The sequence below is a fragment of the Psammomys obesus genome, unplaced genomic scaffold (assembly GCF_907164565.1).
Source record: "Psammomys obesus unplaced genomic scaffold, mPsaObe1.curated_primary_1811, whole genome shotgun sequence".
Classification (NCBI taxonomy): Eukaryota; Metazoa; Chordata; class Mammalia; order Rodentia; family Muridae; genus Psammomys; species Psammomys obesus.
Window position 1 is genome coordinate 3,416,231 of NW_026591597.1, and position 26,278 is coordinate 3,442,508.

Genomic DNA, 26,278 nt, shown 5'->3' on the forward strand with positions numbered 1-26,278 from the left:
GAGAGAGAGAGAGAGAGAGAGATGGGTGCGTAAACCCACAATTGCAGACTAGCTGCCTTTGCAGGGAGCCTTGCTGATGATTTCGCAACATGCCCTTATTCCAGGCTTGTGTTCTTATACACCTATCTATTTCTTACAAAAACAAAACAAAACAAAACAAAACAAAAAAACCTCACTTGTTTGGGGGAGGTTTTATAAAATCTCCATTATCAATCAACTTTGATGCTTTCCATCCCTGTACATTAAGATGCAGCTGGAGTTGCATTTATCAGTCAAGAACCAAGCGTTGGATTTTGAGAGGCAGACACGAGTCTCCTGCAAGGATCCTCTGAGAATGAAGACAGCGTGCATACATCATTGATTGGGTGAGCCTAGGCCTACTGGCTGCAGCACACCTCTGCTGGTGTCCCTCGTCTTGCTTTGTAGACTGGCCCGGGAACACTGGTAGATCAACCCAGGTCATATGGAATACAGCCTTGTTTACCTTCTTACCATCACCACGTCAATATGTTTCAGAGAAAGAAAGCTGGCCTGGCTAAAGGTGTTTTTAAAAAACAATTCATTGAACTCTTAAAAGGGTGCCTTAGTTTTATAAAGATGATTGGCTAACTCCAAATTTGGCTTCGCATCCATGGCTTCTTTGCCTGAATCCTATCCATGATTGACATATCATCTACAGGGGTGGCCTTATGTCTAAAGTCATGTACAGAAAAAAAAAATTATCACATCTCTCACTGGCAGACTAGAATCACCAAATTATCTGAGAAGGTGGAGTAGGGCTATTTTAAATTTCAGATCATCACTGACATTGCCCATTGAATGAGAAGCTGCAAATAAAATAAAACAAGTTTTAACTGTGCAGTCTCCTATCACTGTATCTGTGAGGGCAGGAGATCCTGTTTTATCTTCCATGAAATGGCACTGTGGCCTGTGAGACTTGAAATGCTAAGGCAATGACCCATTAAGCACCTGGGGATATCCAAAGCTTCCTTTCCAGAGGGGGGGATTCTCTGAAAATACCTAGCATGCGCTCAGTATTCTGTGAAGTGAAAGAAAGTTCAGCCAAGCAGAATATGTAATGGAGATCCTAGGAGTGCGAGTGAAGGCCAACACTGTTGACTCTTCATGTCCTTGACCATCGAGTGGAGAAACAGCAATCAAAGCTAGCATTTAGAAGCCAGGCCTGTATGCTAGGAAAGTACTTCAGAATATGTGGTTAGTTTCTGTCTCACTGTTTTTGTATACATCTTCCCTTTATTTCTTTCTCTTTCCTTCTTTGCCTTCCTTTCTCTCTCCCTCTGTCTTTTCCTTCATTAAAAAAAAAATATGTAATTGGCACACAGTTACTGTGCAAACTGCCCATGCTTTCATGTGCTAGTCAGAACGTATAGGTGGGCTAGGGGAAACCAACTCTGTACCCCAGATTAATTGACTTCTTTTTCCCCTTTCCTAAGCTTACTGAACCAGTGTGTCTTCAAGACAGGAAAAGTGAGACTGTGTGTTGGTGGTTATGAACCCCTAAGACTGTCTGAAAAACAGCCACAATTACTTACACAAACAACAACAACAAACCAAAAGCATTCTAAATTGAATCTCTATCAGAGCAGGATAAGTCTGCAAGCTTCTTCTAAGTCAGGCTCTGACACGGAGCCATTCAGGTGCTGCAAGATAAACGCTGCACAACCATAGTCATTTGTGGTCTCAACACCTCAACACATAGCACTACCAACAGAAGGACGTTGTTTTTAACAAAAGCCAGGATGAGTTTAAAATCTGCTTCCTTTTTATTAAGTTGGCTGTTGCCCTACTACTAGAACTGCCCTTTGCATCAGAGATGAGATTGTGATTACTTCAGGAATAGTTATATGCTTAAAACATTTTTTTTTCCTCGTCATTACAAACACTTAGTAGAGGATGGACTGTATTGATTATTTTCAGTGTAGAGTAAAAAAATAGCATAAAGTAGATTCAGCATCTTTAATATGTGGCGACAGTTATTGTAATTTAAAAATGTAAGAAGTGGGAAATAGTAAGTGCTGGAGAGGACAGGAACTCCACAAGGAGAGCAACAGAACAAGAAAATTTGAACACAGGGAACTTCCCAGAGACTCATAGTCCAACCAAGGACTATTCATGGAGATAACCTAGAACCCTGACAATGCAGCCACTTCTGATGAGAACTGATAGACTAAGATCAGAAAGAAGGAGAGGAGGACCTCCCCTATCAGTGGACCCGGGGAGGGGCATGCATGCAGAAAGGGGAGAGAGGGTGGAACCGGAAGAGGAGGAAAGAGGAACTTATGGGGGGATACAAAATGAATAAAGTGTAATTAATAAAAGTTAAAAAAATAAAACTTAGAGGCCAGTTGATAAAAAAAAAATCTTATTTTTTAGCTGGACATGAATGCATATCTCAAAGTTTCCTTAGTAAACTGCTTTCATGTTAAGCGTCATCAATCAATGCAATCATTCCTTCTGGATAAGCCACCTGTGTGGACCTAATGTCATCACCGGATGGAAAGTTTCTGTTTCTCTTACAAAAAGATTTCATCAGGCCAGCAGACAAATCAAATGAGCCAGAAGATGGCTTGTTTTGAGGGAAAAAAGCCTATTTTCTGAGAAAGTAGAAGCAGAATTTAGGATTGGAAAGAGGAGATGGAAGTTTCTTCTCCTCAGAGTGCCCTGGTGACAGGCCTATAACCCTTGCAATTAGTGCAGAATCAGTGAGCCCCACGATAGGCATGACTGTCTATCGAATTGACATTCTTACCCTTTAAATCCTTCTCTTAGAGCTCCTGCCCTTTCCAAAGTAACAAGCATTGACAAGAACACTGGTTTCTGCAATGACAGCAGATTGAATTTTGACTTTCCGTATCCTCTCCCACCTTCTTTTGCTCCTCCTCATCCTGCTCCTCCCCTTTCTGCTCTTGCTTCTTCTCTTCTTCCTTTTCTTAATTCTTCCTTTCTTTTTCCTGCTTTTACTCTCCTCATCCTTCTCTTCTCCTCTACCTCCTCATCTTCTTTCTTCACCTTCTCACCCTCTTTCACCTTCATTTTGTTCTTCAGCACTATTATTGACTATTGACTTCTTGTCCTGAAACTTTCTATCTTCTACTGGAGCTTTCTGAACTTATAGGAAGGTGTCATCATATTCAAGCCTTTAATGCATCTTAGCCAGAATATCTAGCTGGAGTAGGGAAGCCTTTGCTAACTCTGTCCTCTGGTTTCAAACCTGTTTGGGAAGCTCACCAAATCTGTGTATCCTCCAAGAGACAAAATGTAGAAAGTCTGTGGCTTGATGCTATGGATCCATTATTCTGACTGCTATAACCAGTACAAATGAGCATTCAAAATAAAAATAAAAATAAGCTGAATCTCCAACAATGTTATACCAAATCTTGGATCACTCATTTAAACCTGGCCTGTGATGATTATAAAACAAAATTGAAGCAGGTATAATGGAAAATATGGAGAAGTTGGTTCTGGAGTGGATTAGACTAAAACATAGCCTACCTTAATTGCATCTAAATAAAGAGTTCTCAGCATAAGTTTGTGGTAAAAACTGTAGCTAAGTGTCCACAGGGGGTGGCTTTAATGTTCCGTTTAGACTTCATTAATACAAATTTCTCTTATAGCTGCCCTTCATTTACTCTTAGCAACTAACATTTTTTTTTTCATTTAGTGTTTGGAATGATATTAGAAATTAGACTAGGAAAAATCTTGTCTTAAATGTCATGGGGTGGAAAACACTCTTAATCCCAGCCCTCGAAAGACTAAGAGGCTCTAGGGACTCAAGTTCAAGGTCATTACAGTCGAGTTTTGGCAGGCCCGAACTACATATAGAGAATGCCTAGAAAAAGAGTACTACTTCTGTTCCCGTTTTGTAGGGTGTCACAGAAGCAAATACTATAGGAGCCCTCCCTATTAGAAATTCTTAGGTAGTTTTCTTGAGTTTTGGAAGGTTTTCCTTCTCACAGAATCCAACTGATACCTTTTGGTGTTACAGATCTAGTTTGTATGTCTACAGAACGTTGGCTTGAAATAGAAGAGTAGATGTTAAGGTTAGAAGAGAGATGAACACAGTAACACTATTGTATTCCATATGATTAAACCACAATGAATAAGGCACACGCTGATGGCAGTTTTTGAAGGTTAGTCTAATTCTTTCTTGGTACTTCTTAATTTAGTAAAGTACACATTAAACTTGAAGGAAAGGTGTCTTCTTTGTTGCACAGTGGGTAAAAAGTAACAGGGATCAGTATAAAAGCTTCTGAAGAAAGAAAAATTGGAACTGTGTGTCTAAGCAGCCAGGATCCCTTGCATTCACAGGAGGTTTCAATTGTTGTAGATAGTTGTGTTGTATTACAATGAAATTTCCTTGGTTAAAAACAGCATTCTCTGGGTAGAGCTGTGTTGATCCTTGCCGACCATAAATTCTCAGGCTCAAGAGCACTTTCTGCTTCCCACTGTATTAAGTAGCTGGGACTAACCGCTTGCACCATTGCGTCATTTAAAGACCTGATTTGGCAAGTTTCCGGAAGTGAATGTAAGAATCTACACATCCAATCACCATAACTCACAGAAGAATGAGGCAAAAGTTTCTCTCGGTTCAGTTTTCATTTATTGTACTGACACAAGCACCAAGCTAGAATCAGTACATTGATCTAACCTTTTCATTATCTGGTTCATCTACCCTGAAGGATCATGGATGGTGAATTCTTAAAGATCTTTTATCTATACTACATAGTTTGCAATTCACAATGTCCCAATTTAAGTTACCTAAATAAGACCACAGAAGATACTTGCTTTGGTTTTCTTCCCAAGGCTGGAAACATGCTAGTCAATGTTTTTTTAATGGGCAGTAGTAAGGAGGAAAAAGCAAAACAAAACAAAGAACCAAAACCAACAAATCAAACAAACAAAACAAAAACAAACTACACTAGAAGAGGGGCTATGTTTTTTTCCTGGATCGCACACATCATTTCAAGTAGGGAAACAGAGTTTATAAGTAAGAGGGATTAAAAAATATCTTTCAGGGATGCTCCCATTCCTCTCATAATCTTTAATATTCAATGATAAGTAATGAATACATTAGGTCATATTTCAATTTTATTTAAAGGTTATAATTAACTTCAAGGTTGTGGTTTTAATCAAATCAGGTCATTGGCAGGAGGAACTTATGATTGTTTTCTTCTCCTGGGGTTTTGAAACCAACTCTGACAGATATTGTCGCGTAAGTAAATGAGGTAAATTTTAGAAATCCTCCCACTGCCTCCATTCTGAGGCACAGGGAAATTGTAATCCACTTCTAGATTTTATCAAAAAGCAAGGAATCCACATTTTGGTTTCTGTCACTTTCAGTCGTAGCACAGATGTTTTATTCTAGCTTGTACCTTTTTGATTTGTTTATTTGTTTGTTTGTTTATTTATTTATCTGTTTATTTATTTATTGTGTATGTGTGTTTGTGCATAGTGTAAGTGTAGGGTTAGAGGACACTTATGTGTGTTGACTCCTAGCTCACAGCAGATGTAATTACTTTAGCAAGATTTGGAAAAACTGAGCCCCAGCAACATTCCAGTCTAAATGGCGGAGGGCCTTATGAAGCTCCACTTCTGGCTGATGATCCAAATGGCAAGAACTATATTGGCTGCTGAGAGAGGAGGAAATTTTTCTTCAGTGGTATAGCCACTGCTCAGTTCCCCATGTTTCAGTAAATAACCCCAGACCCGTGCTCACACAAGCATCCCTAATTAAATTGTCAGGAAGAAAAAGAGGTTCAAGGGAAGGAGAGGGAGGAAAAGAGAGAGTAGTAGGGGTGGAATAAAATCAAAACTTATTGTGTGCATGCAATTAATTATTAAAGAATAAATAAAAATACTAAAAACAAAGTTCAAGCTCATTAGGGCTGAGAAAGGACTACTCTGCTTAGAAATGTGAGTGCTAAAGCCTGGCTGCTCAGGCTAAAGTGAGGCTGGGTAAAGTCAGGCTCATCACAGTCTAATCACAGGCTTATTTACCCTCACCGAGGTAACTCAATTGTTAAATAAAATAGTATCTGTTCTTTTGGATTAAAGGAGATGGTTCAAATATCTTCAAAAGTCATAAACTCAACGAATACCAAACCTTATTCTGCAGAAGGCAGGAGCCACACTCATGCGTTAATCAAGAAGGGTTTGCTCTGGTAAAACAGTTTCCTCATATCCAACATCTGTGGGACTGTAGAAGGGCTGTGTGCAGTACCACTTCCACAAATTTCCTAGAACAAATGCATCTGTCCTGGAGTGCTCGTCCTTGCTACAGCTATCAAGGAGCAACTCCCAGGCACGAGCCTGTGGGAATCTTTCAGTTTCAATATGCTAGGAGAGGTCCGAAGTTAAAACCTCAGTGTTCACAGGAAGCAAAGAGACTGTCAATCATGCCTCTTTCTGGTGCTTAATTTGGGGACCTTGTCTGCATCTTTATCCTTACAGTGGCCAGATGCAAGAAAAAAACTAAAAACCTTCTACTTCATTATCTGCCAACAGGATTAGTCTAAGTTTTGGAAGGCTCAGCCTGTACCCATCAACAAAATTAAATTTTCAGACTAGTTCTTATTCCATTTACATATGGAAAATAAGTATCTCTTCCTGGAAATGAAATGCGTCAATAAAGGCAGCTTCATTATGATGATAATGATAATGTGCAATTCACATTCTGTGCGTGCTCTTTGTATAGTCACATTTAAAATTCGAATAGAGACAAGAACATTTATATAGTTAACTAAATTTGCAAATTTTGAGTGTTGGAGACAGCTTTGAATTCTTGTTCATCAACCAATTTGCTGGGGGAATCTTGACATAGTTCCACAGCTCCACTAAGCCTCAGTTTCCTAATTGTTAAAATATAGGAATAAAAAGAAGGTGGCAGAATACAAAGGCCGCAAAAGCAGAAGGAGGATGGTTGAGGGAGGCAGGGAACCATCAGGAGGAGCTGAGGTTGGAACAGGAAGTAAGGAAGAAGTAACAACAAGACCATCTAGAAAACATCCTAATCAAAACCATTGCTTTTTTATCCTAATTTCAGGAGAACTAATAAAATATACAATGAAGGGGTGTTATTTTTAAGTTATTCTAGGGTGGATTTATAGTATTTAAGAAGTGTCTTCTAAAGGCCTACATGCTAACGTCTTAGAATCAAGCCTGTAGCTCTATTGAGAGGCAATAAAATGGTTAGGTGGTAGGGCATACTATGAGGTTAGAGGTCATTGTAAGCATGTTCAGGAAGGAGTTATTGATGCCTCAGTAAACTGTTTCTCAAGATGTGGGCTGTGAACATTCTGGCTGTCAGAGAACCTTTTCACAGGGGTCACCTAAAACCATGAAAAAAAGAAAACGCACAACTATTTGCATTACAATTCATAACAGTAGCAGAATTACAGTTATGAAGTAGCAATGAAAAAAATGCTATGGCTGGGGGTCACCACAACATGAAGAACTGTATTAAAGGGTCACAGCATTAGGAAGGCTCAGACCAAAGTCTTAGTGACATTTTTTTCTATTTTTAACTTTCAAAAATTCCTGACTATGCTAAGTTGCTTTTTGCATAATGTGGATATGCTCCTACCAGCACTGGGGACAATGAGATGTGGAGTAAACCTCTAAAACTCTAAGACGTATGAAACTTTTCATTCCTTTAGATTGATTTGTTTCAGATTATGTTCTACAGAAATGAGAAGCTGAATAACACAGTAGATCCACCAGCCTGGCCTGCATGCGATTAGGCAATAACAAAAGGTCACCATTACAAAGGCTCGAATAACTTGTAATGTCTGCAACCCACAGAAAAGGTTCATATTTACAGACTCATTTAGTTAAACAACACTATTTTTTATGTTTTTTTTTTCTCTTATGATTTAGCGGAGATTTCAGAGGAATCAGTCTTCCTCTTTGACCGAGTAGCAAAGGCTTCCTATTGCAAGGGAGAGCCTGATGGCTTTAAGCCAGGCTCCTTTCACCTTCCCTTCCCCTTGGCAGTGTTTGGTGCTGCAATGGAAAAGGAAGAATAGCTGATGACAAGAAGGACTGGTTCCTAGGAGGCTCCTGCCTACAAAGGACATGCCCATCTCTCCTTCTGGGCAAGAAAGAGAAAACAAAAAATATTTTTCTGTAACATGGATGTCTTGTACTTAGAAGCTGTTCTAAGTACGATTGGGGTTGTCTGAATTGGCCCAGCCCCTCTCTCTTGTTTTATTCCCATCAAGCAGTGGTAGAGAATCAGAGGACTCTCTTTATAACAGTTAGCAGTCTCTTCAGATAAAATATGACCCAAAGTTTGCTGTGTGTGTTGTGTTGTGTGTATGTGTGTGTGTGCGTGTTTGCGGCAAGTCCTTACCACGCAGTCCAAGCTGACCAGAAATTCACTCTGTACCCTTGCTGTTCTCAAACTTCCAGCTGTCAATCTGCCCCAGCTTTCTGGGTTTTGCAATACTACCCTATAAGGCTAAAAGTAGTCATCTTCTGAGGAAAATTCCATGATATCTTACTACATTTTAAATAAAATTTTCTGAACTTATTTAAGTCACTTAAGTTCATCAATGTGTTTTCAGATCTTTTCGCTTGCTGTTCTCTACAACACCAGAGCGAACTTGAAATATTAGGTGTGTGTCTGTTGATCTCACAAACAAGGCAACTGAAGAGAAGGGAAACTCTTCAGTGAAAGTCACAGAGTTGTTCTAGAGACTCAGCTCTGCTGAATACCCTGGCTTATGAATCCAAATTAGATTCTGTGACTGGTTCTGACAATTATAGAAGCGAGAGGAAAGTTATTTTAAAACAGCTTCACATGCAATCTGTGATTAAAATGTGTAACTCAGAAAGAAAAAAAAATCTAGGCATGCCTTCTAGTTTTATATAGTCCTAGTCCAATAACTTACTGGCTTGTATGGGATCCTGAATAAATCCCCCAAATCTCTGGGTTTCAGCTTCTGTATGTTACATGAGAGAATTTTTGGACGTGATGTTGTCTATTCTTAAATTCATGCGTGGCAATGCTAATGGACCAGCTGGTCCTGGACTCAATTGCAGCATTCTCATTGAATCATCCAGAGTTGGTACTCAAGGAGTACTCATTTGCATTCCTTCAGCTAGATCCTTGCTATATCATATGAACCATAGAGATCATTTGCTTTGGCATCAGTGGAAAGCATGTGGGGATTACAGAATCTCAAACCTTGACTTAGACACTACAGATTAAGAGTTTGTATTCTACCAGGTCCTTAGGTTATGTGTATGCATATTAAAGATTAAGATGAACTGGGATATATTATCTATCCCTAACCATGTTACTTGACCTTCTAAATATCAGTGATATCTGATATAAAAGTAAAAAGAAAGCTCTGGAAAGAGGCATACATGTTCCTCAATCAAACATCTGGATTAATCACAGATAAGGTTCCATATAAACCCTCCAGGAGAGAGGGAGTTTCAGAGGGAGCTATAAACTCTATAGCAACCTAAAATTTCTTACTCATCTGTGGCCTGATGTCTTTTGTGCATTTGGCCAATTACACGGTGAATTACCCTAGTGAGCACTTGTCAAATGAACCCTCTTCTGTGCCTCCTGGACTCCTTCCTTGGGAGAACTGCTGTTATTCTGACAAAGCCTTGTTAAACATTCCCGTGCCCTATTCTAACACCCAATTTCCCTTAGCTGGGAGGTTTGAAGCCGATAGCAGGCAGAGTACATGTTGCTAAACTCTGGAACACAGAGGCTATAGTTTGAGCAAGGAAATGAAAGGAAAATGTAAATTTAGAAGATATGGCAGAACACTGTGCTCATCTGATGCCCTGATATTTCTCTATAGGAGAAAAATTCCAACTGGGATCTGGGTGAAATATGAAAATCATTCAAAGCAAAAGAACCTAGGTTCAAATTACATGTTTGCCACTTATGAGCTATGAAAATTAATTCTCTCTAGGCTTCATCTTTGATAAAAAAAAATGTATCATTTTCAGGAACTAAACAATTTGTAGAATAAGTCAACCAGCTTATATTTTTGTGGTCAAGTGAATTTTTTGGGAATTTTGCTAAAATTTATCTTTTCAAACAATCAGAAATTCTGACCTAATAAGCTGGAAATAGAGCTATGAGTTATCTAATAGAATATAAGTTATTCAAATTGTGGCCTAAAGATGACCCTTTATGTAATTGTGTTTTGGGGTAGTAGATAATAGGTGTTTTAAATAGATGAATGTCACTGACTTCTGACTTTACATAGCTCTCAGTGAGTAGTAGCTTTTAAGAGATATCAGTATTTGAGTTTCTGAAAGTTTGCTCATCACTACAGAGTGTCTAAACTGGAGATAGAATGGTTTCCATTACACCAAACAGCTGGCCTGTGTATTCATATCTCTCAGAGGCATTTTTGTCAATAAAGAGATTGAGATGTCCTGCAAATCAAATTATGTAGTAGTATCTCACAAGATAGTGCTCTAACGAGGGGCCCTATATCATAGCACTAGCCTTTGTTATCTCATTGTTGTTTGACCGTGGACTGGTCACTTCTGTTTATGGATCAGTCTCTTTCTTAATAAGGAGAAGATTCTTCAAATGATCCTTCAGGAATTTTCCCTAGAATGAAATGCTTTTCTTACCTGCTTAGTACATTCAGCCACGCATAACAGAAGAGTGACTTTTCCCTATTTCTAATTCTCTTTTTAAAAGTAAAGTTTACATTTTACTCTGTGATGTTTTTCCTGGACCATACATTTGAATCAGCATCTCTTTCTCATAAAACTGAGTGGCACACATTATCTGTGTACTGAATGAATTAGTGGACAGTTCATTTTGAGTACCTGTACTATAAGAATCATCTTACAGGGGCCAAAGGAAAACACAGCAGACCCAATGATATGATACTGCGGAATTCAGAAATCTTTAAAACCAGAAATCGTTCTCAACTCTGCCCTGCTGTTCTTCCCTAATCAAAGTCACAGTTCCCACTTGCAAATGCCAGATGCTCTTCCAAGAACTTTCTGCCTGTCTTCTGGTATAATTCTTAATATCACCATTCTGTGGCAGAACTGCAAATGGAACTTTGAAGCTCTAAGCTTCCACTCCAAGCACACACTGCTAAAATATGAGTCTTGGTGCTTGAGCTTTGTGCTGTCTCTAACACAAGGTGAAGATGGATTCATTAAGCTAGACTTTCTGTACCCTTAAACCATCAAAATAGAGAATGGTAGTGAATGATAATCACATTCATGGTGTTCTTTCCAAATCTGTATTCATTGTGGGAAGTTCCTTGCTAGCCTGCCAAGGGCTATTAAAAGAGGAACAAAGTGCAGCTGAGACTGTCACAGGGACAAAACTCATGTGTTTGGTTTCAGAAGGCCAGCATTCTCAAAGAATTCCTGAGCCTTAATAATAGCCCATCTGAGTGTGGAACTGTAACTACTAGAAATTATGAAGGTGTGAGATATAAGAGGGGAGAGAAGGAATTTTGATAATGAGTAACAAACACAGAGAGAAGGAGTATGCTCTACTAGCTTATACCACAAGGATGTTACCAGTTTATCATCACCTGGTCTATCATAGGAAGAACTAGAGGATTCCTACAATTAAATAATGAAAACGGTATTAAACCATTAAGTATTCTAATTCAAACAGAGCATACTGCATATATATGTATTAGACTGTATTCTGTTTCATAAGTGTGTCCAATAAATAACAATAGTGTTTGCCCCTAGCCTGAAGAAATGTGAATTATTCCTTGAGGTAGTGTGCATATGTGGGTACTTGATATTACATATCAAAGAGGCTGCCAAGGCTGGCTGGCATTCTCCCTTCCCCTGACTCAGATGTTCAGCTCCAGCTCCTCTCTAAAGCAACTGCCACAGGTATCTTTGACTCAGTGAAAGGAGCCAGCTGAAGCTTGGCCAACCTCCAAAAATATCCGCAGTCAGAGCTGGTAGAAGTGTTGTGAGGAAAACAGACAGCTTGTTCATTATCAAGGGAGATTTCAAAGATCACGTCAGGGTCCACTTTTGTTTTGTTTCCGTAGGTACTCTATTGGCCAAAATTAAATCAACCCATCTTGCGTAGCTCTTTGCAGCAGAGAGCATAGCAATCCTAAATTTTCCTAAGAACATAATAAAGGAACTTGCTGGAGGTATTTTTGTTCTTGTTGTTGTTGTGAAATAATTCAATATTAATAGGAAGGTGGTTAATAAAAATTTGATGCCATCTCTTGATTCCCAGAATGGCTCATGGAACACATACTTTCCTTTCTTTCTCTTATTTAGTAAACATCTCACAATCCTTATGGTGTTTTGTTTTGTTTTTTTTGGGGGGGGGGTCAGTTTCTTTCTGACCATAGAAACTTTACCTCATTTTCTAGAATCTGAGATTCTATCAGTGTAAAATAAATACCATAAAATAATTCATTGATGGATAAATGCATGTGTAAGAAAGAATGAGAAACTAATTTTTCATATCACCTTTGTCCCATTCTAACTTCACGAACTTGAAGAGGCTAATCATTCGTTTTAAAACTGAACACTACAGGACAATGGTAACATTTCCTTCCTTTGGACATATAATTGATTTCCAGTTTATCGAGTTATTTTTTATTTATAACCAAGAATAAATACTGAAGTCTGATGAACAGTCTTTTTGGTGTTCACAAGGAAAGAAAATTTCTAGTTTTTCATATTATTTGTTTGTTTCAAGACAACTTGCATCTTAAAGTTAACTGTGAGTCTTCTCTGTATACATCTATTTACTGATTTTCCCTTCTATTGATATTCATTATGAAGTCGATATATGGTTTACTTTATAGAGTTTTAATAGTGGTTTAGTCTCATTTATTTGTGGTTAACACCTAAATCCCTAATAAGTTTTCCTTCCTCCTATGTTTTGAAAAATTCTGGCATATCTAAAGGTAACTACATTTTAATATTTCAAAGGGCATATTTGGTAAACTTTATGGGCTAGATGTTCCTTTTTGGGTAGGGTCACCTTTTTATGTTTGTCCTATCAGTTTCAGTTGACACACATATAGAACTCTTTTCATACTCATTTTCTAGCCTCTGGAAAGATTACTCTGCTTTCACATGCTCCCCTGCCCCGTGTGTATATTTAAATTTGTATATGTGCATGTGTGTGGGTGCATTCTTGTCTGAGGTGATCAGAGGACAACTGTAGAAATAATTTCTCTTCTTAAACCAAATGGATCTTGGGATTAAACTAATGTCATCAGCCTTGGCTACAGCACCTCAATCCACTGAGCTCAGTCCCTCCCTTTAATCTCCTCTTGCTCCCATTTTTAATCCTTTGTTTCTTCTCCATTTTAATCCTTATAGAAAATTTTATTATAAAATTGATCTTGAGATATAGCTTTTCTGTTAGACTTTTTCTTTTTTCTTTTTTTCATCTTTGTCTCTCATTTGTTGACCCCTCTCCTCTTAAACTCATTTATCTCTTCCAGGATTTGTATAATGTTTCCTTGATTGCCTTATTTCATCTTGATTCAAATAATGCTATTGGGTTTTCCTGTTCGCTTATCTACAACTTGGGTAGATTTCTCTGAACTCTGCTTGCAGAGTTTACCTTTGTTTACCTTTTTTTTTTTTTTTTTTTTTTTTTTTTTGTGCAGCACTTTAGTTGGAGGCAAGTGTTGCTTTTTTTCCTGGTTTGTTTTACTTTTCCATTTTTTGGTTTTATTCTTCAGGAACTTTTAGATGGAAAGAAGATAAAATGACTCTATAATTATTTTATACTTCCACATCTCTAATACTTAATTGGGCAAAGTAAAACATGTGCTTTCTGGTTATTTTCTTCCCTTTTTAGAGTGAAGTATACATGTGGCACACTCTTCTATGGTCCCAGTAGCTGAGCAAACTGCACACAGAACACTATAGGGGATGATGTATAGATATATATGAACATTTTATCCTGGGACAAACAAAATCCATTTTGTGTATAAGCATGTCACCAATATAATGCTTATTTTTATAGTTGCTTATAGTAGATATGCCTCAGTAACAATTCACGTATCTAGCAATGAATGGACATTAAATACATGTATAGTAAATTATGATCTGGCATTCAGTAAAACATTGTCATCATTTGATTTATGTTTGCAAATGGTAGAATATGCCAAATCTATAAAGAAAAGAGAGAGAGAGAGAGAGAGAGAAGAGAGTATCACTGAGCATGACTCAAATGCAGTGTCAGTAACAGTTATATCACTGTATGGAGATACAGGTGTTTTCCATTATTCAAAAGCCTTAAAAAGATATGCCCTCTCTGCTACCATCCCAGTATTACTAGCCAATTGTAACTGAGTGCTCTTTTCCATTTTAGCAGCTCCATAGTGACTTCAGATTTTAGTCAATGAACTTAAGACATTAAAATGTATATTGTCATACAGACCCGGGAGACAATACTGAAATGTGGACTCATTTCAGTCTGACCCTAATATAAAGTCTTTTTTTTGCCTCTCATGATTGCCAGAAATATCTTGATTATTTAGCATATTGCAGTTCTAGCTAAGAAAATCATTATTTAAATTGCTGAGTAATAATTTATATTCTAAATTCTGAATACAAACTTAAAATGAAGACTCAGGGTAGAGAACAAAGCTATATCTGGAAAAGAGACACAAAGCAAAAAAAAAAAAACATTAAATTTCATACTTCAATATATATTGTTGAACATTCTTTTTTACCAGGTATATGAAACAGAGAATCTCAAAAAAAAAAAAAAATGAGTCTTGATGGCTTGGGTCAAGCCATCATTTAATTTGGCACACAAGAAGCAAAATTTCTTCAAAATATTTTCGTGGTAAGAGGATGTTTTGAATTTTCTTGGTGATCTATCCAATCATCAGACAAATCATAATGATTTGATTTGTTTTGTTTTTAATGCAATATTTTCAAACATTGGTATAATAAATACCAGCTTCCATCATGTTTTATTCAAAATGATTATCACTTTTCTGAGAGTGGTGCTAGATAAAACCAGTCTACTTTCAACAATAGCAACTGAAATTTAAAACTCAAAGCAGAAACAACATAGTCACGATAGATTGAAAGCACAGACACGATAAGCTCTAGAATTTTGACAAGATTAAGACCAAAACAATGATTAATAAACACACAAATTTCTTGGATCCCAGAGCCTATTGCCTTTTCTCAAATAAGTTCTTAACAGGCAATAAATTTTAGAAAAGCAATGAAGTACCAAAAACAAGACAACAACCAATATATACCCACACCCTTGCCTCTGCACAAAGGCCAAAGAGTGAAGTGTCAAGACTTTTGAAGCCAAACTAGTAAAATTACAGAGGGGCGACATAGTTAGAAGACACAATATGGGAACTGCTTGGGCCTCGAGTCCTCACAGGGAAGGTTGAAAATTGGTCAGTGTCACTTTAACCCGTCAGGAAATGGATATTATGACACTAACCTTAACAGTTTCCGTGGGGCTGGATAATCAAGTGGAAGCCTGGGAAATATTGTGTTCCTTCTCTTCCTCTCATTCAGAAGGTAATATGATGGACTGTTTGTCAGTTAAGGTCACAGACACATGGGGATTCAGAACCCTGACTCTAAATTACTAGTCGACCAATAGACTAAGGTTTGTTTAATCTCAAGTTTTGACAAGGAGTACTTTCAATTACTGTCTTTACCATTCATGAAAAGTACAGGACCTACCTGCCAAACTAATACTTATTGATTAAAAATAACAATAAAGCAAGGACTTGATGTAAATATAACAATCTTGGTAACAAATAAAAATAATCTAGGGCAGAAGGTAAAGGCTCTGAGTTCCCCATATTCCAAACAACATGAAGAAAAATTTCACTTCTTAGTCACTCAACTGTTCAAAACACCCAACACCCAAACCAAGAAAAGCCAAGCTATATCATGAAACTGCAGTCTCTTTATAGCAACAAAAGGCATATCTAAATGCAATTCACTCACTTTGCTCTCTAGTATTGCAACAATTTAAGGCTTATGTCCACCACATCTGTATTATATTAAAGACTCAAGTAGGTCTTCAGGGGAAATTTCTCTTAGACTCAGATCCCTGTGGACACATGCCTATGGGTTATCTTCATAGATTGCAAACATTATTTTAAAGGAAACAGCTAAACAAATTTGTCCCAAACAGAAATAGAAATAAATGGATGAAAAACTGGCTATCTAAACGTATACAGAGAGAAATCGTAATTGGAAGTCCATCTAAGTTGGGGAGAGATTTCCAGTAGGGTCCCACAAGGATCGATACTGGGTCCCATTTTGTTTAATATCTTTATAAAAAATCTGAAAGACAAAGTAGAGAATGTGCTAATTGAGTTGGCTGATAGTACCTGTAGTTAAGGTGAACTGGGTATATATAAACGCCATTGGTCTTCAAGGAATATAAAGAAAAAGACCAATACTAATGAAGAATGAGAGAATGCTGATGAGTTTTTTTAAAAAGAATTTGCAGGGTTAGTTCTAAGCTGTAGGAATACATCGAAAAGGTCTTAATGGCTTTGCATTACAAAAGATTCAGCAAAGGCAAGAGAACAGTACAGAGTCACAACACCCCAATGCACAATAAAGAACCTCAAATGGAGTTCCTTTTTGGAAGAGTTTTATTTAGAAAACCGGTGGATGTAGGTTTCTCAAAATGAAAAGCAAATTGGAGGGATTTCAAGTGTGCAATAACCAAGACTGGAAAAGCAAGAATGACTAGATTCTTAAACATGCAAATATGTAGCAACTGGCAGAAAAAGAACTCAGAAAACCACATAAAGCTCAAACAGGGAAAGTGATGAGTTGAAAACTTTAGACATGAGAAAAACAGGGCAAGAAAATTAAGTAAAAGCAAACTCTACTAGGAAACAGACATTCCCTCGAGCTCGTGCACATACTCAAGAGCAAACAGGCTTTGCACACGGCAAGACAGATTGTGCATATTTTTTTCATTATCTATTTTTAGAAGATATTATATGGTTTGAATTGCTGCAAAGGACACTAGGGCAAGGCCTCTTGTTGGTTTAAAGTTGATTTTAATTTCTTAGAATTTTAGTATCTTAATATTGAAAATTTAGATTGTTAGATGAGGACAGTTCACGTGAAATATAGGCTCAGTTACGGACTTTCGTGTGCAAGTTGCTGGGTCAAGAAAAACTGGACAGATGGACAAATGTGTAACGAGAGCTGCAATTTTCCTTCCTTTCTGTCATCACTGTTAAATGAACACTAAGTACGACTTGGAACACTCAGAGCAGGTCTGGAGGCCTTGGTCTGCTTTCCTATGCAATTGTGGCTAGGGCATGTTTCCTTATTAGCTTTGGTTTCTGAGTTACTTAAAGGATGGGGTGAAAAGAGTTTTAAAAGCTGAAAAATACTTTAAAAATTGAACAGTAAGTGATAAAGAGAAAAATGGAAGTACAGAAGTAACCATGCTCCCCCCTTTGACCTTTCATATTTCACGCCCATCTTGACCTTGGGACAGTGGAGTTTAAAAATAATCACCATCCCTGATCAGATACCATCCTTCCCTCTCTAGAAGGCCATCAAAGCAGAGGAAAAAAAAAAAAAAAAAAAAAAAAAAAAAGAGCCTAATCCCTCTCTTAGCAGCTGATTTTTTTTTTTTCTATAGGAGATAACAATACTTAGCTGATTATGTGTCCTATCTTGGGGGAAAATAATCTTAAAATTACAGTTGAAAAGAATGGACCTTTTTGATAAGAAGTAGCGGTATTGTGAATGATACTAACACAAAAGAATGGATTAAATAATCAGATCTCAGCCTGGATCTCCTCTGACCTTTTGTGCTGGGTGAACGGAAAGTCAGAATTTGAAGTGCTATATGGGCATCTTTTTGTCTTACTCTAATCAGGATGATATCAAATGTTTTGCCCTATAAAATGACTGATAAAACTTGACACAATAGGTTTTCTGTAAATCATTAAAAAATGGATTTCCTTATTGTCATAGTAATTTCTGACAACATAGTGGTTTCTGGGGATGCTGGACCAGGTAAAACCAAAGTAATGAGTACCAATAGGTATATAGTTGGCCTATTTTCATGTGAAACAGTAACTTAAAATACTTAGCATATTTTTATTAATACATACTACTTAAATGAATGTCTGTTTGGTAGTGAGGACTGACTCTCTTATCCTCTTTTTACATTATCATAATAATTTTCAAATAATCCCTTCAAAATAATTCTATGAGAGAAGAATTGACCTTATTTTGTAGATGAAAAATTGAACGACAGACAGGTTGACTCACTCTGTTGTCACAAAAGGCCAAATATTAAAACTTATTGATTCAAAATCTGATGTGGAATTGTGTTTGATACTTTTACTGGGTTGCAGATCAACAGCCATCTCCTAGTTTGACAAGCAAAAAATGTCTCCAGACATTGATAAAAATTTCTCTAGGGGACCCACTTCCTTATTTTGAAAACCAACCACTGCATTAGAAAAATACATTGTCATTCTTTGGTGCTCTCTGACCTGCTATGATCTTCAGTGTGCTCACCCTCAGCCAGGAAGATGGCTTTTTCATTACCCAGGAGTTCTTCCCTGCTTCTATCTGGAAACAACTGAATTTCAAACTTTGCGATGCTCTTTGGGTTCCATTTATTTAAAATCTCTACTCCTTCCATCTTAAATTTATCATTTAAATGCAAATCCGTATAAAAAGATCATGTAGATGAGGGTGAAAGTGGATCAGATGTTATCCTGTAAAGACAGTCTTGCATTTGGTAATTGTTTAAACTCATTTCAAACTCACTGGAGTCCTAGGAGACAGTTTAATTTATTATTCTTTCTGTTTTCTTTACATAGGGTACAATATCTGGTGACTCACGAAGCAGGCTAAACAGTACTTTCATTTGTTAACCTGAGCAAGGCATACCAATAAGCTGATGTTGACTACCAGCCTGAAAATTCCAGCTATGGAACCGTTGAGCACTGGAAATAAAGTGATATTTTCCTAGACTTCTTCATGCTTATTGGCTTTCATATTACACATAAAATCTATCATCATAATTACCATCTTCTAGATGGTAGAAAGAAGAGCCTTTAATTAAAAAAAAAATAGTCTACAAACATTAGACCTATAGTTAAATTGGGATCATGACTCAGAAGCTTCCATGGAGTTGGTAACCAGTGAAGTCCAGTGGTGGAGGGTACTTGTGTTCTATCTTTAGAATTAAACTGAAATTGAAGACCTTTAAGCTGTCAGTGACCTAGGAAACTGATGTTATAGTTAACAATTACAGGTGATTGAAGCGCATTCTCCTTTGCCTGGACATCAGTATAAATTATTTGATGGGTTCTGTACCATGTGCTATTTCAAAGACACGAGGACAGATGTTAAATGAAAATATTATTTACCTCAAAAAGTTCAAACTTAGAATCTGAAGAAATATCTTCATAATTACTCTGTTTAAGGCAGAGATCTCTACAACAGTAAGTCAGATGAAGTTACATTTGGACCAAAGAAGCTCATATCCACTGAAACGTCTGCCAAAACCCTCAAAGTGATGATTCCTAAACTGGATTGGAAACTAGAAAAACCCAATGGAACTTTAAAGTACATGATGCCCCGGCTTAGGAGGGAACCCAGCATTCAGTCTTTTAAGATTTTGTTCTGTGTATTCCACTGAGGTGAAAAACTCACTTCAAAAAAACAAAACAAAACAAAAACAAAAAAGTATAAACTTCTGTAGGAAGTCTTTGATCCAGCTTGACTTCATAAAGATGGGAGCGTCATGCAGGGAAGTGCTCTGGGCAAGGCTTTAACTAAATCGACATATCTTGAAAAAATTACTCCTCTTTTTCTTACTTCTTCCTTTTATTATTTTTTTTTTGGCATTTTTTTCTTCTTCCTATTATTTTGATTGCTTGGAAAGAAAAAAAATCTCAGGTTGTCGGCATATAATTAATAGATTTATAATGTTGTTTATTTCCATTTTAAAACAGAGAATGTGGATATCAGATTCAGAGTTTCATTTAGTATAAGCAATAGTTTAATAATGCAGTTTTATTTTATATGTAAGGTCAGATACCAGCAAGTTCTATTGATTAAGATGAAACGAAATTTTCTTTAAAAAATTGAAACTGGTGAGTAAGTTTAGCTAAATCTATATTAATTATAACATATGATTCTCATATATAGAAAAATAGCCTGTGTGGTGATCAGGTAATGAAAACTGAGCATCCCTACTGATAACAAAAAGGGCACCCAAGCATTGAGTGATACGTTTTGGGAGTCCTTTTTGTCTCTCATGTATCATCCATGTAATTTTGGGAGGAAATTACCATTTTTCCCCCTTAGAGCATGTTTTCCCACATCTTAACAACTCCATTAAAGTTCTCCTCTGTGAGTGTAATCATCACGGACCGTTTCTCTGTAAACGTACCTTGTTGACATCCAGGCGCAGCTTCTCATTGTTGGCATTAGCAGCTTTCTCAGCTGCTTTCTTTTGACGCTGGGGACCTCTCCCAAAGAAGATGTAGTTGACCAAAGCATATTCCAAAAGGGCCATGAAGACAAAGACAAAACACCCCATGAGGTACATGTCGATGGCTTTGACATATGGGATTTTAGGGAGAGTCTCCCTGAGGTGGGTGTTGATTGTGGTCATTGTTAGGACAGTTGTAATACCTAAGAAAAGAAAAGAAAAAGAAAAAAACACAGTAATAACATTCTTATTTTCTTGTTGCTCTCATATTAGTGGGAAAAGCTAGTTTTATTTTGGTATACTTGGTAGAAAAGTATTATATACCAGCCTATTGACCTTCTTGGAAATATGTGTAAATTAACTTACAAAGATCAAAAATTGTTATGAAATATTTCTTACTTGTATTTTTCTATTGTAGGTTTTTAAAATAAAATAGAAGATTAGAAATATGAATTAAATATTGTGATAGGCATGTATATTTAAGGCAAGTTAGTAGAGAGGAGATGATAGTTCAGACTCCTGATGTGTCAGGGTCAAGAATGTAGATTCTGGGGGGTGCTTTCTGAGGAATGAGTAGGTATTGCTCAGTAAACCTGAGATGTCTAGACATGAAAGGTTACAGCACACTCCAGGATGTCATGGGTGGGAAAACTTTTATGTAAGGGCTGGTTTAGAGAGAGTTCATAGTTCCTTAACAAGATATCCAGATTTTCACACACACACACACACACACACATATATGAGAAGAATGGAGGTCAAATGAGAGCCTACCAAAATAAAGATAATGCCAAATGCATTCTAGATACATACAGTAGCACAAATATGGACATACTGAATTTAAGAAAATCATTCTGGTAGGAGTATAGGGAATGAAGAAACAAAATATAAGGCAAGGATAAAGGATAGCAGTTAAATGGTTTTCGTGCTAATCCATATAAATAATGGAAAGGTAAATTAAAAGAGCAGACACAGATCTATGAGTGCATTACAAAGATGATGTACACCAAACAGTGCAAACATTTGAGCAGAGGGTTAAAGAAACAGGAACCAGAGTGCTCATGCTTTTGAGTTGGACAACTGATCATATAACACACAGACATGAGACACAAATCAGATATAGCGGTCCTTATTGGACATGTCACCCCAGGTCAGACTATAATTGCTTGTCCAGGTAACAGGCATTTCTAACAGTAGAGAGCAGTTTGTCTCAAAACTGTCACTGGAAGGTAAAAACATTGAGAGTTCAGAGTATGATACAGCCCAGCTTGGTAGCAAAACAGTAATGAGAAAACAGACAAAGCACAGACTACTACTGCTACCACTAGTGAAAACAAAAAGATCAACCTACTTTTCTTCAAATTTCACCATTTCATTTTCTGAAACATAAAATTCCATTGTGTATATGGACCACATTTTCATTATTTATTGGTCTGTTAGTGGACATTGAGGCTACTTCCATTTTCTTGCTGTTATAAATTTTATCTATATTACTGTTTGAATGTAACTTTTAGTAAAGAGATATCCATCTTCAGTACCTCACTGTGTCAGATGCTGTTAGATGCAAATGTTTTTGAATGAGAAGCAAATGGCTTTTCTATGAGTGTAATGACTAAATCAGAATCTTACGATATAGCTAAACAGCTCCCTATTTTTAAAGGGAAGAGTCAGACATGTAAACAGAGAAATCTGTGCAAAAGGTCATACAATTTACTTCACTTGAATCCCAAAAAATGTTTATTAAATTTTATTTATTCCCATCTGGTGTTATGACAGAAAAACAAAGTCAGGCATTTGATGAACAAGACTACAAAGGATGGCCCAGCATTAATATGCTTTTGTCTCCTGCCCTGTACATGCTATCTTGAAGCATGGATAAATCATCAGAAAAAAGTCTGTGCTTATACAGTTGTTATATATCATATCTCCCTGTTGGGGTATTGGATAAGGGAAAGCATTTAGCAGGTGAGGAAGCATGGAGGCAAATTGAGCAATTATACAATCATTATTACATGAAATATGTTTGGGTAAGACGATCAAACTGGCGAAACCAATTTCATTACTAACAGCTCTATAGTTAACTGGTTTTGACATGGAAGAGCTTTGATTTGTGTTTAATTGATTTAACACTGAATCAGATCATCCATAGAAGTCTCACGGCGAAAAGTCCAGTCTTATCATAGGCCACAAAATTCTGGGTGAGGAAAGTGCACACACGCACACACACACAGGGGTGGGAGGGGAGAGAGGAGGAGAGAAGGACAGAGGGAGGGCTGCACAGTCTGCAAGGAGCTTACCTAATGCAACTCTTGCAGCAGAAGCATCATAGTTAATCCAGAAGGAGACCCAGGAGAGGATGGTGATCAGAATGGACGGCATATATGTCTGCAGGATGAAGTAGCCAATGTTTCTCTTCAGCTTAAAGCTGAGGGACAATCTGGGGTAAGAACCTAGAAAGACAAGTTTAGAACATCATCGTTATCAATCCGTATTCATGGGGTACTTTTCATTAAAGGCCTGTGGAAAGCTTGCATTTCTTTCTAGGTTTAATTTTAGCTACTGATGAAGGGCATATTTTTCTCTGTAAATCTAGTCTGAGGTTTCCCAGGTGTTTTAAAGAGCAGCAGGACTTAAGCGAGGAATATGCCCTGCACTTAGCAGCAAGTAAAGAGTTTATGTTCTTCCTGACCAACCTCATATATTATATCAAAGACGTTCATTCTCTGCAACTATGAGGACAATAGAATTTGGAGCAGTCAATTGGTTTCCCTCTTTCAACTTTTTCCCACTACATTATATTTACCTGATACATATACATTCACACACACACACACACACACACACACACACACACACACACACACAAATGAATAAGGTTCTGATGCCAGTAAAAAAAAACACCTTCAGAAATCACAGGATGCATTTTCAGTCTGTGGTCAGAATCCAGGTGTCTGTGTGGGTTTTTCACTGTGTACATCCTTTTCGTTCCTTAGCAAATTAATTGCTCACCCAAGAAAATATAGAGCATTACCACCTTTAAGCAGGATTTATGTGAAATAAACTAAAGGACCAGTATCATGCTAAAAACACAGCAGGCTACCGGAAACAAACAAACAAACAAACCACAATCAAGGAAATAATGCTCCTCCTCCAAGTCCCAAACAAAACAAGTTTCTTAAACCTGAGTCCTATGACTGTGGAGTCTGGGGAGTTAATATTACAGAGAAGACATGTAAGAGTGTGATATCTTGGAGTGTGAAAGGTTTACACTGTAAAAGGCAGGAGAGACAATATTCTCACTGTACATAGAAAGTCTTGTTTTCTTGGGCTAAATCATGTCTTAGTACGTACACAATCTGAGTATTTTCAGAAGGATGTCCTTTCCACTGAGTTATAAGGATTAAAAATCCCCAGGCTTACAGAAAACGTCTGCCTTCCACCCCCACTTAAGCTATAGACAATTTTGTATATTTTTACTAAGTCACAGTACAGCTTTTGCTGAAAGTGGTTTACAGTTCTCCAAGTATCTGAATCCTTAGTTGAAAGGAGATTCTCCAAAGCTACAGTGATAGAATTAGTTATTTATGTGCCTGTTGGATTTATTTCAACAAGAAAAACACCAAGAGGAATATTCCAGCAAGCGTATTACTTTACTAAAGTAGTTTCTAGCGAGCGAATGCATTCCTGCAGCTTCTGTAGAGGAGCTCATGTGGCCGTCCACAACATTACAGATGCCTGAAATGTGACCATAAAAAGGTTCCAGTCATCTCAGTGCCTGAAAGATGTCAGCTCAGAGAGAAGGTGGAGCTAGCGAAAATGCCATGTTTTAAGGCAAATACGGTCTTCTAGGCTACTTACTGTAGACAATGCCATGCTACACAGAGAGGCGTCAAATGAACTGCCCTTGGCAAACCATAATGCTTTTTAAAAAAAGTTAAAAACCCTGAGATGCCTAAGTCCCACTCAGGTCTTCTGTCCTCCCTCTTTCTATACTCCTATCTCCTCTCTGGCAAATGAGAGGTGAAGAGGACTGGGCTATGCTTGAGATTGTCTTCTGGAAAACACCTGCGTATTTCTGGATGGTCCAAACGGGCCTCTTAGAAATAGGAGTTGTAGCGTAGCTTCTGTACTGCAGGTTCCTTGGTTCAAGGTACCTCATCCCCGCTCACCTCAACCCCTCCACCCAGGGATCCCTTTGAAAAAAACTGGGATGAATTTCTTTTTGCTTAAACCTTTCCCCATGATACAAACCTGTGGAGAAAACCACCTTCTTGGTGATGAGTTTATAATCTACGATGGAGAACTGAGGGAGCTCGATCTTTGTCACTCCCGTGACTGCGTTATCATCGCCACGCCAGTAAAATTCAATGTCGTCAGTTGTATAGCCATCTGCAAGAGGAAACACGTGTGGGTGCACAAAACAGAAGCAAACACTTCGAAGGAATGCTCCCTCGTGTAGCAGCCAAAGTTGCTCGTACCAGGAGCTACAGTGATCTCGTGTGACGCATGAAGTAGCAATCTAAGCATTCAGAAGTCTACTGAAGCATTCCAGACTCATCATGAGGGGGGGTGTCCTCTGACCCACACAAGGCGTTAAATGCGTAGGGAAATTAACAATGTGCTTCTCTTACAAGCAGGAAGTGGTGAACATGGGGTTCAGACATAAATCAATCTGGTTGTGAATCTTCACATACCTATGTACCGTGATAACACTATCTTATGACCCTAGATCATGCTTGATAAAAGAAACAAAACAAAACAATTGTTAGCTTAGTGCGGACTGCCTGCAAACCATTCCCCTCTAACACAGATCGTTTGAATTCTAACAGTTTTGTTTCATGTCAGAAGTCATCATGAAGAAATGCATAATTACCTTTGCATATACCATTTTCTCATTGATTTTGAACCCTCAAAATTCTGTTGATTTAAATAGTCTCCAGCATTATAAATACATACTATTTTATTTAAATGCTCCAGCATTATAAATACATAGTATTTTATTTAAATGCTCCTATGCATTTAACAATAACTTATGGAACCTGCATGATGCTCATCATTGGCTGTAATCAGGTGGAAGGATTTTTTTATAATAAATACATATTGTAATAGTGATACTTTCAACCATGAATCTTAACAAGTGAGCACAGAAACCAAGAATGCAAAAAACAAAAAAAAAAAGCAAATATAAATAGTACTTTCAGAGGTACATGCAACAGAACCTAGTATAGACTAATAATTAACAGACTCATCTAGCCTAGCCCCAATCGTATCCCTCAAACAAAAAGCATGCATTGTGTCTTTATATATGGCATGTGAGGAAATGTCACATTCATGTCTTTCAAAAAATCTTCTGGATCTGGATAGCTGAATGTTACAGTTCTTCTAATTGGTCCCGTAACTCTAAAACCAGCAAAACAAATCAGAGAGTGTTTAGGTTCTTTGGCTTTGTCTTGTTAGTAAATAATGTAGCCTGCATAAACAGAATACTTGTCTTTTAACATTTAGCTGTCCGTAGACCATGATCAAGAACCCATCTCTCTTTCCTTTAGATGAAGGAATTGAAATTTTAAGAATCAAAAGCAAATAAAACTATCATTTAAAACACTTGGTGTGTACATGATATATCTATCTATCATGATATATATGTATATATAGAGATAGATAGATAGATAGATAGATAGATAGATAGATAGATAGATAGATAGACAGACATAGCTTCAAATCAGTCTGAGGATTCGAACTGAAGTCCTCATGTTTGCACAGCAAGTGTTTTACCAACAGAGCCATCTCTCCAGCCCACAAAAAAAAAAAAAAAAAAAAGAG

The 26,278-nt window shown here is 37.4% G+C and overlaps 1 protein-coding gene across 1 annotated transcript in view; it reads right to left on the reverse strand.

Moving 5' to 3' along the window:
- Gabrb2 (gamma-aminobutyric acid type A receptor subunit beta2) overlaps nucleotides 1–26,278 on the reverse strand; it is a 229,793-nt gene that overhangs the window by 14,448 nt on the left and 189,067 nt on the right. The window contains exons 7-9 of the mRNA XM_055610701.1: nucleotides 24,707–24,844; nucleotides 22,753–22,905; nucleotides 20,417–20,661 (exon numbers count right to left, since the gene is read on the reverse strand). Of these exons, the coding sequence (XP_055466676.1) occupies nucleotides 20,417–20,661; nucleotides 22,753–22,905; nucleotides 24,707–24,844 (536 nt within the window). The remainder of the gene's footprint in view (nucleotides 1–20,416; nucleotides 20,662–22,752; nucleotides 22,906–24,706; nucleotides 24,845–26,278) is intronic.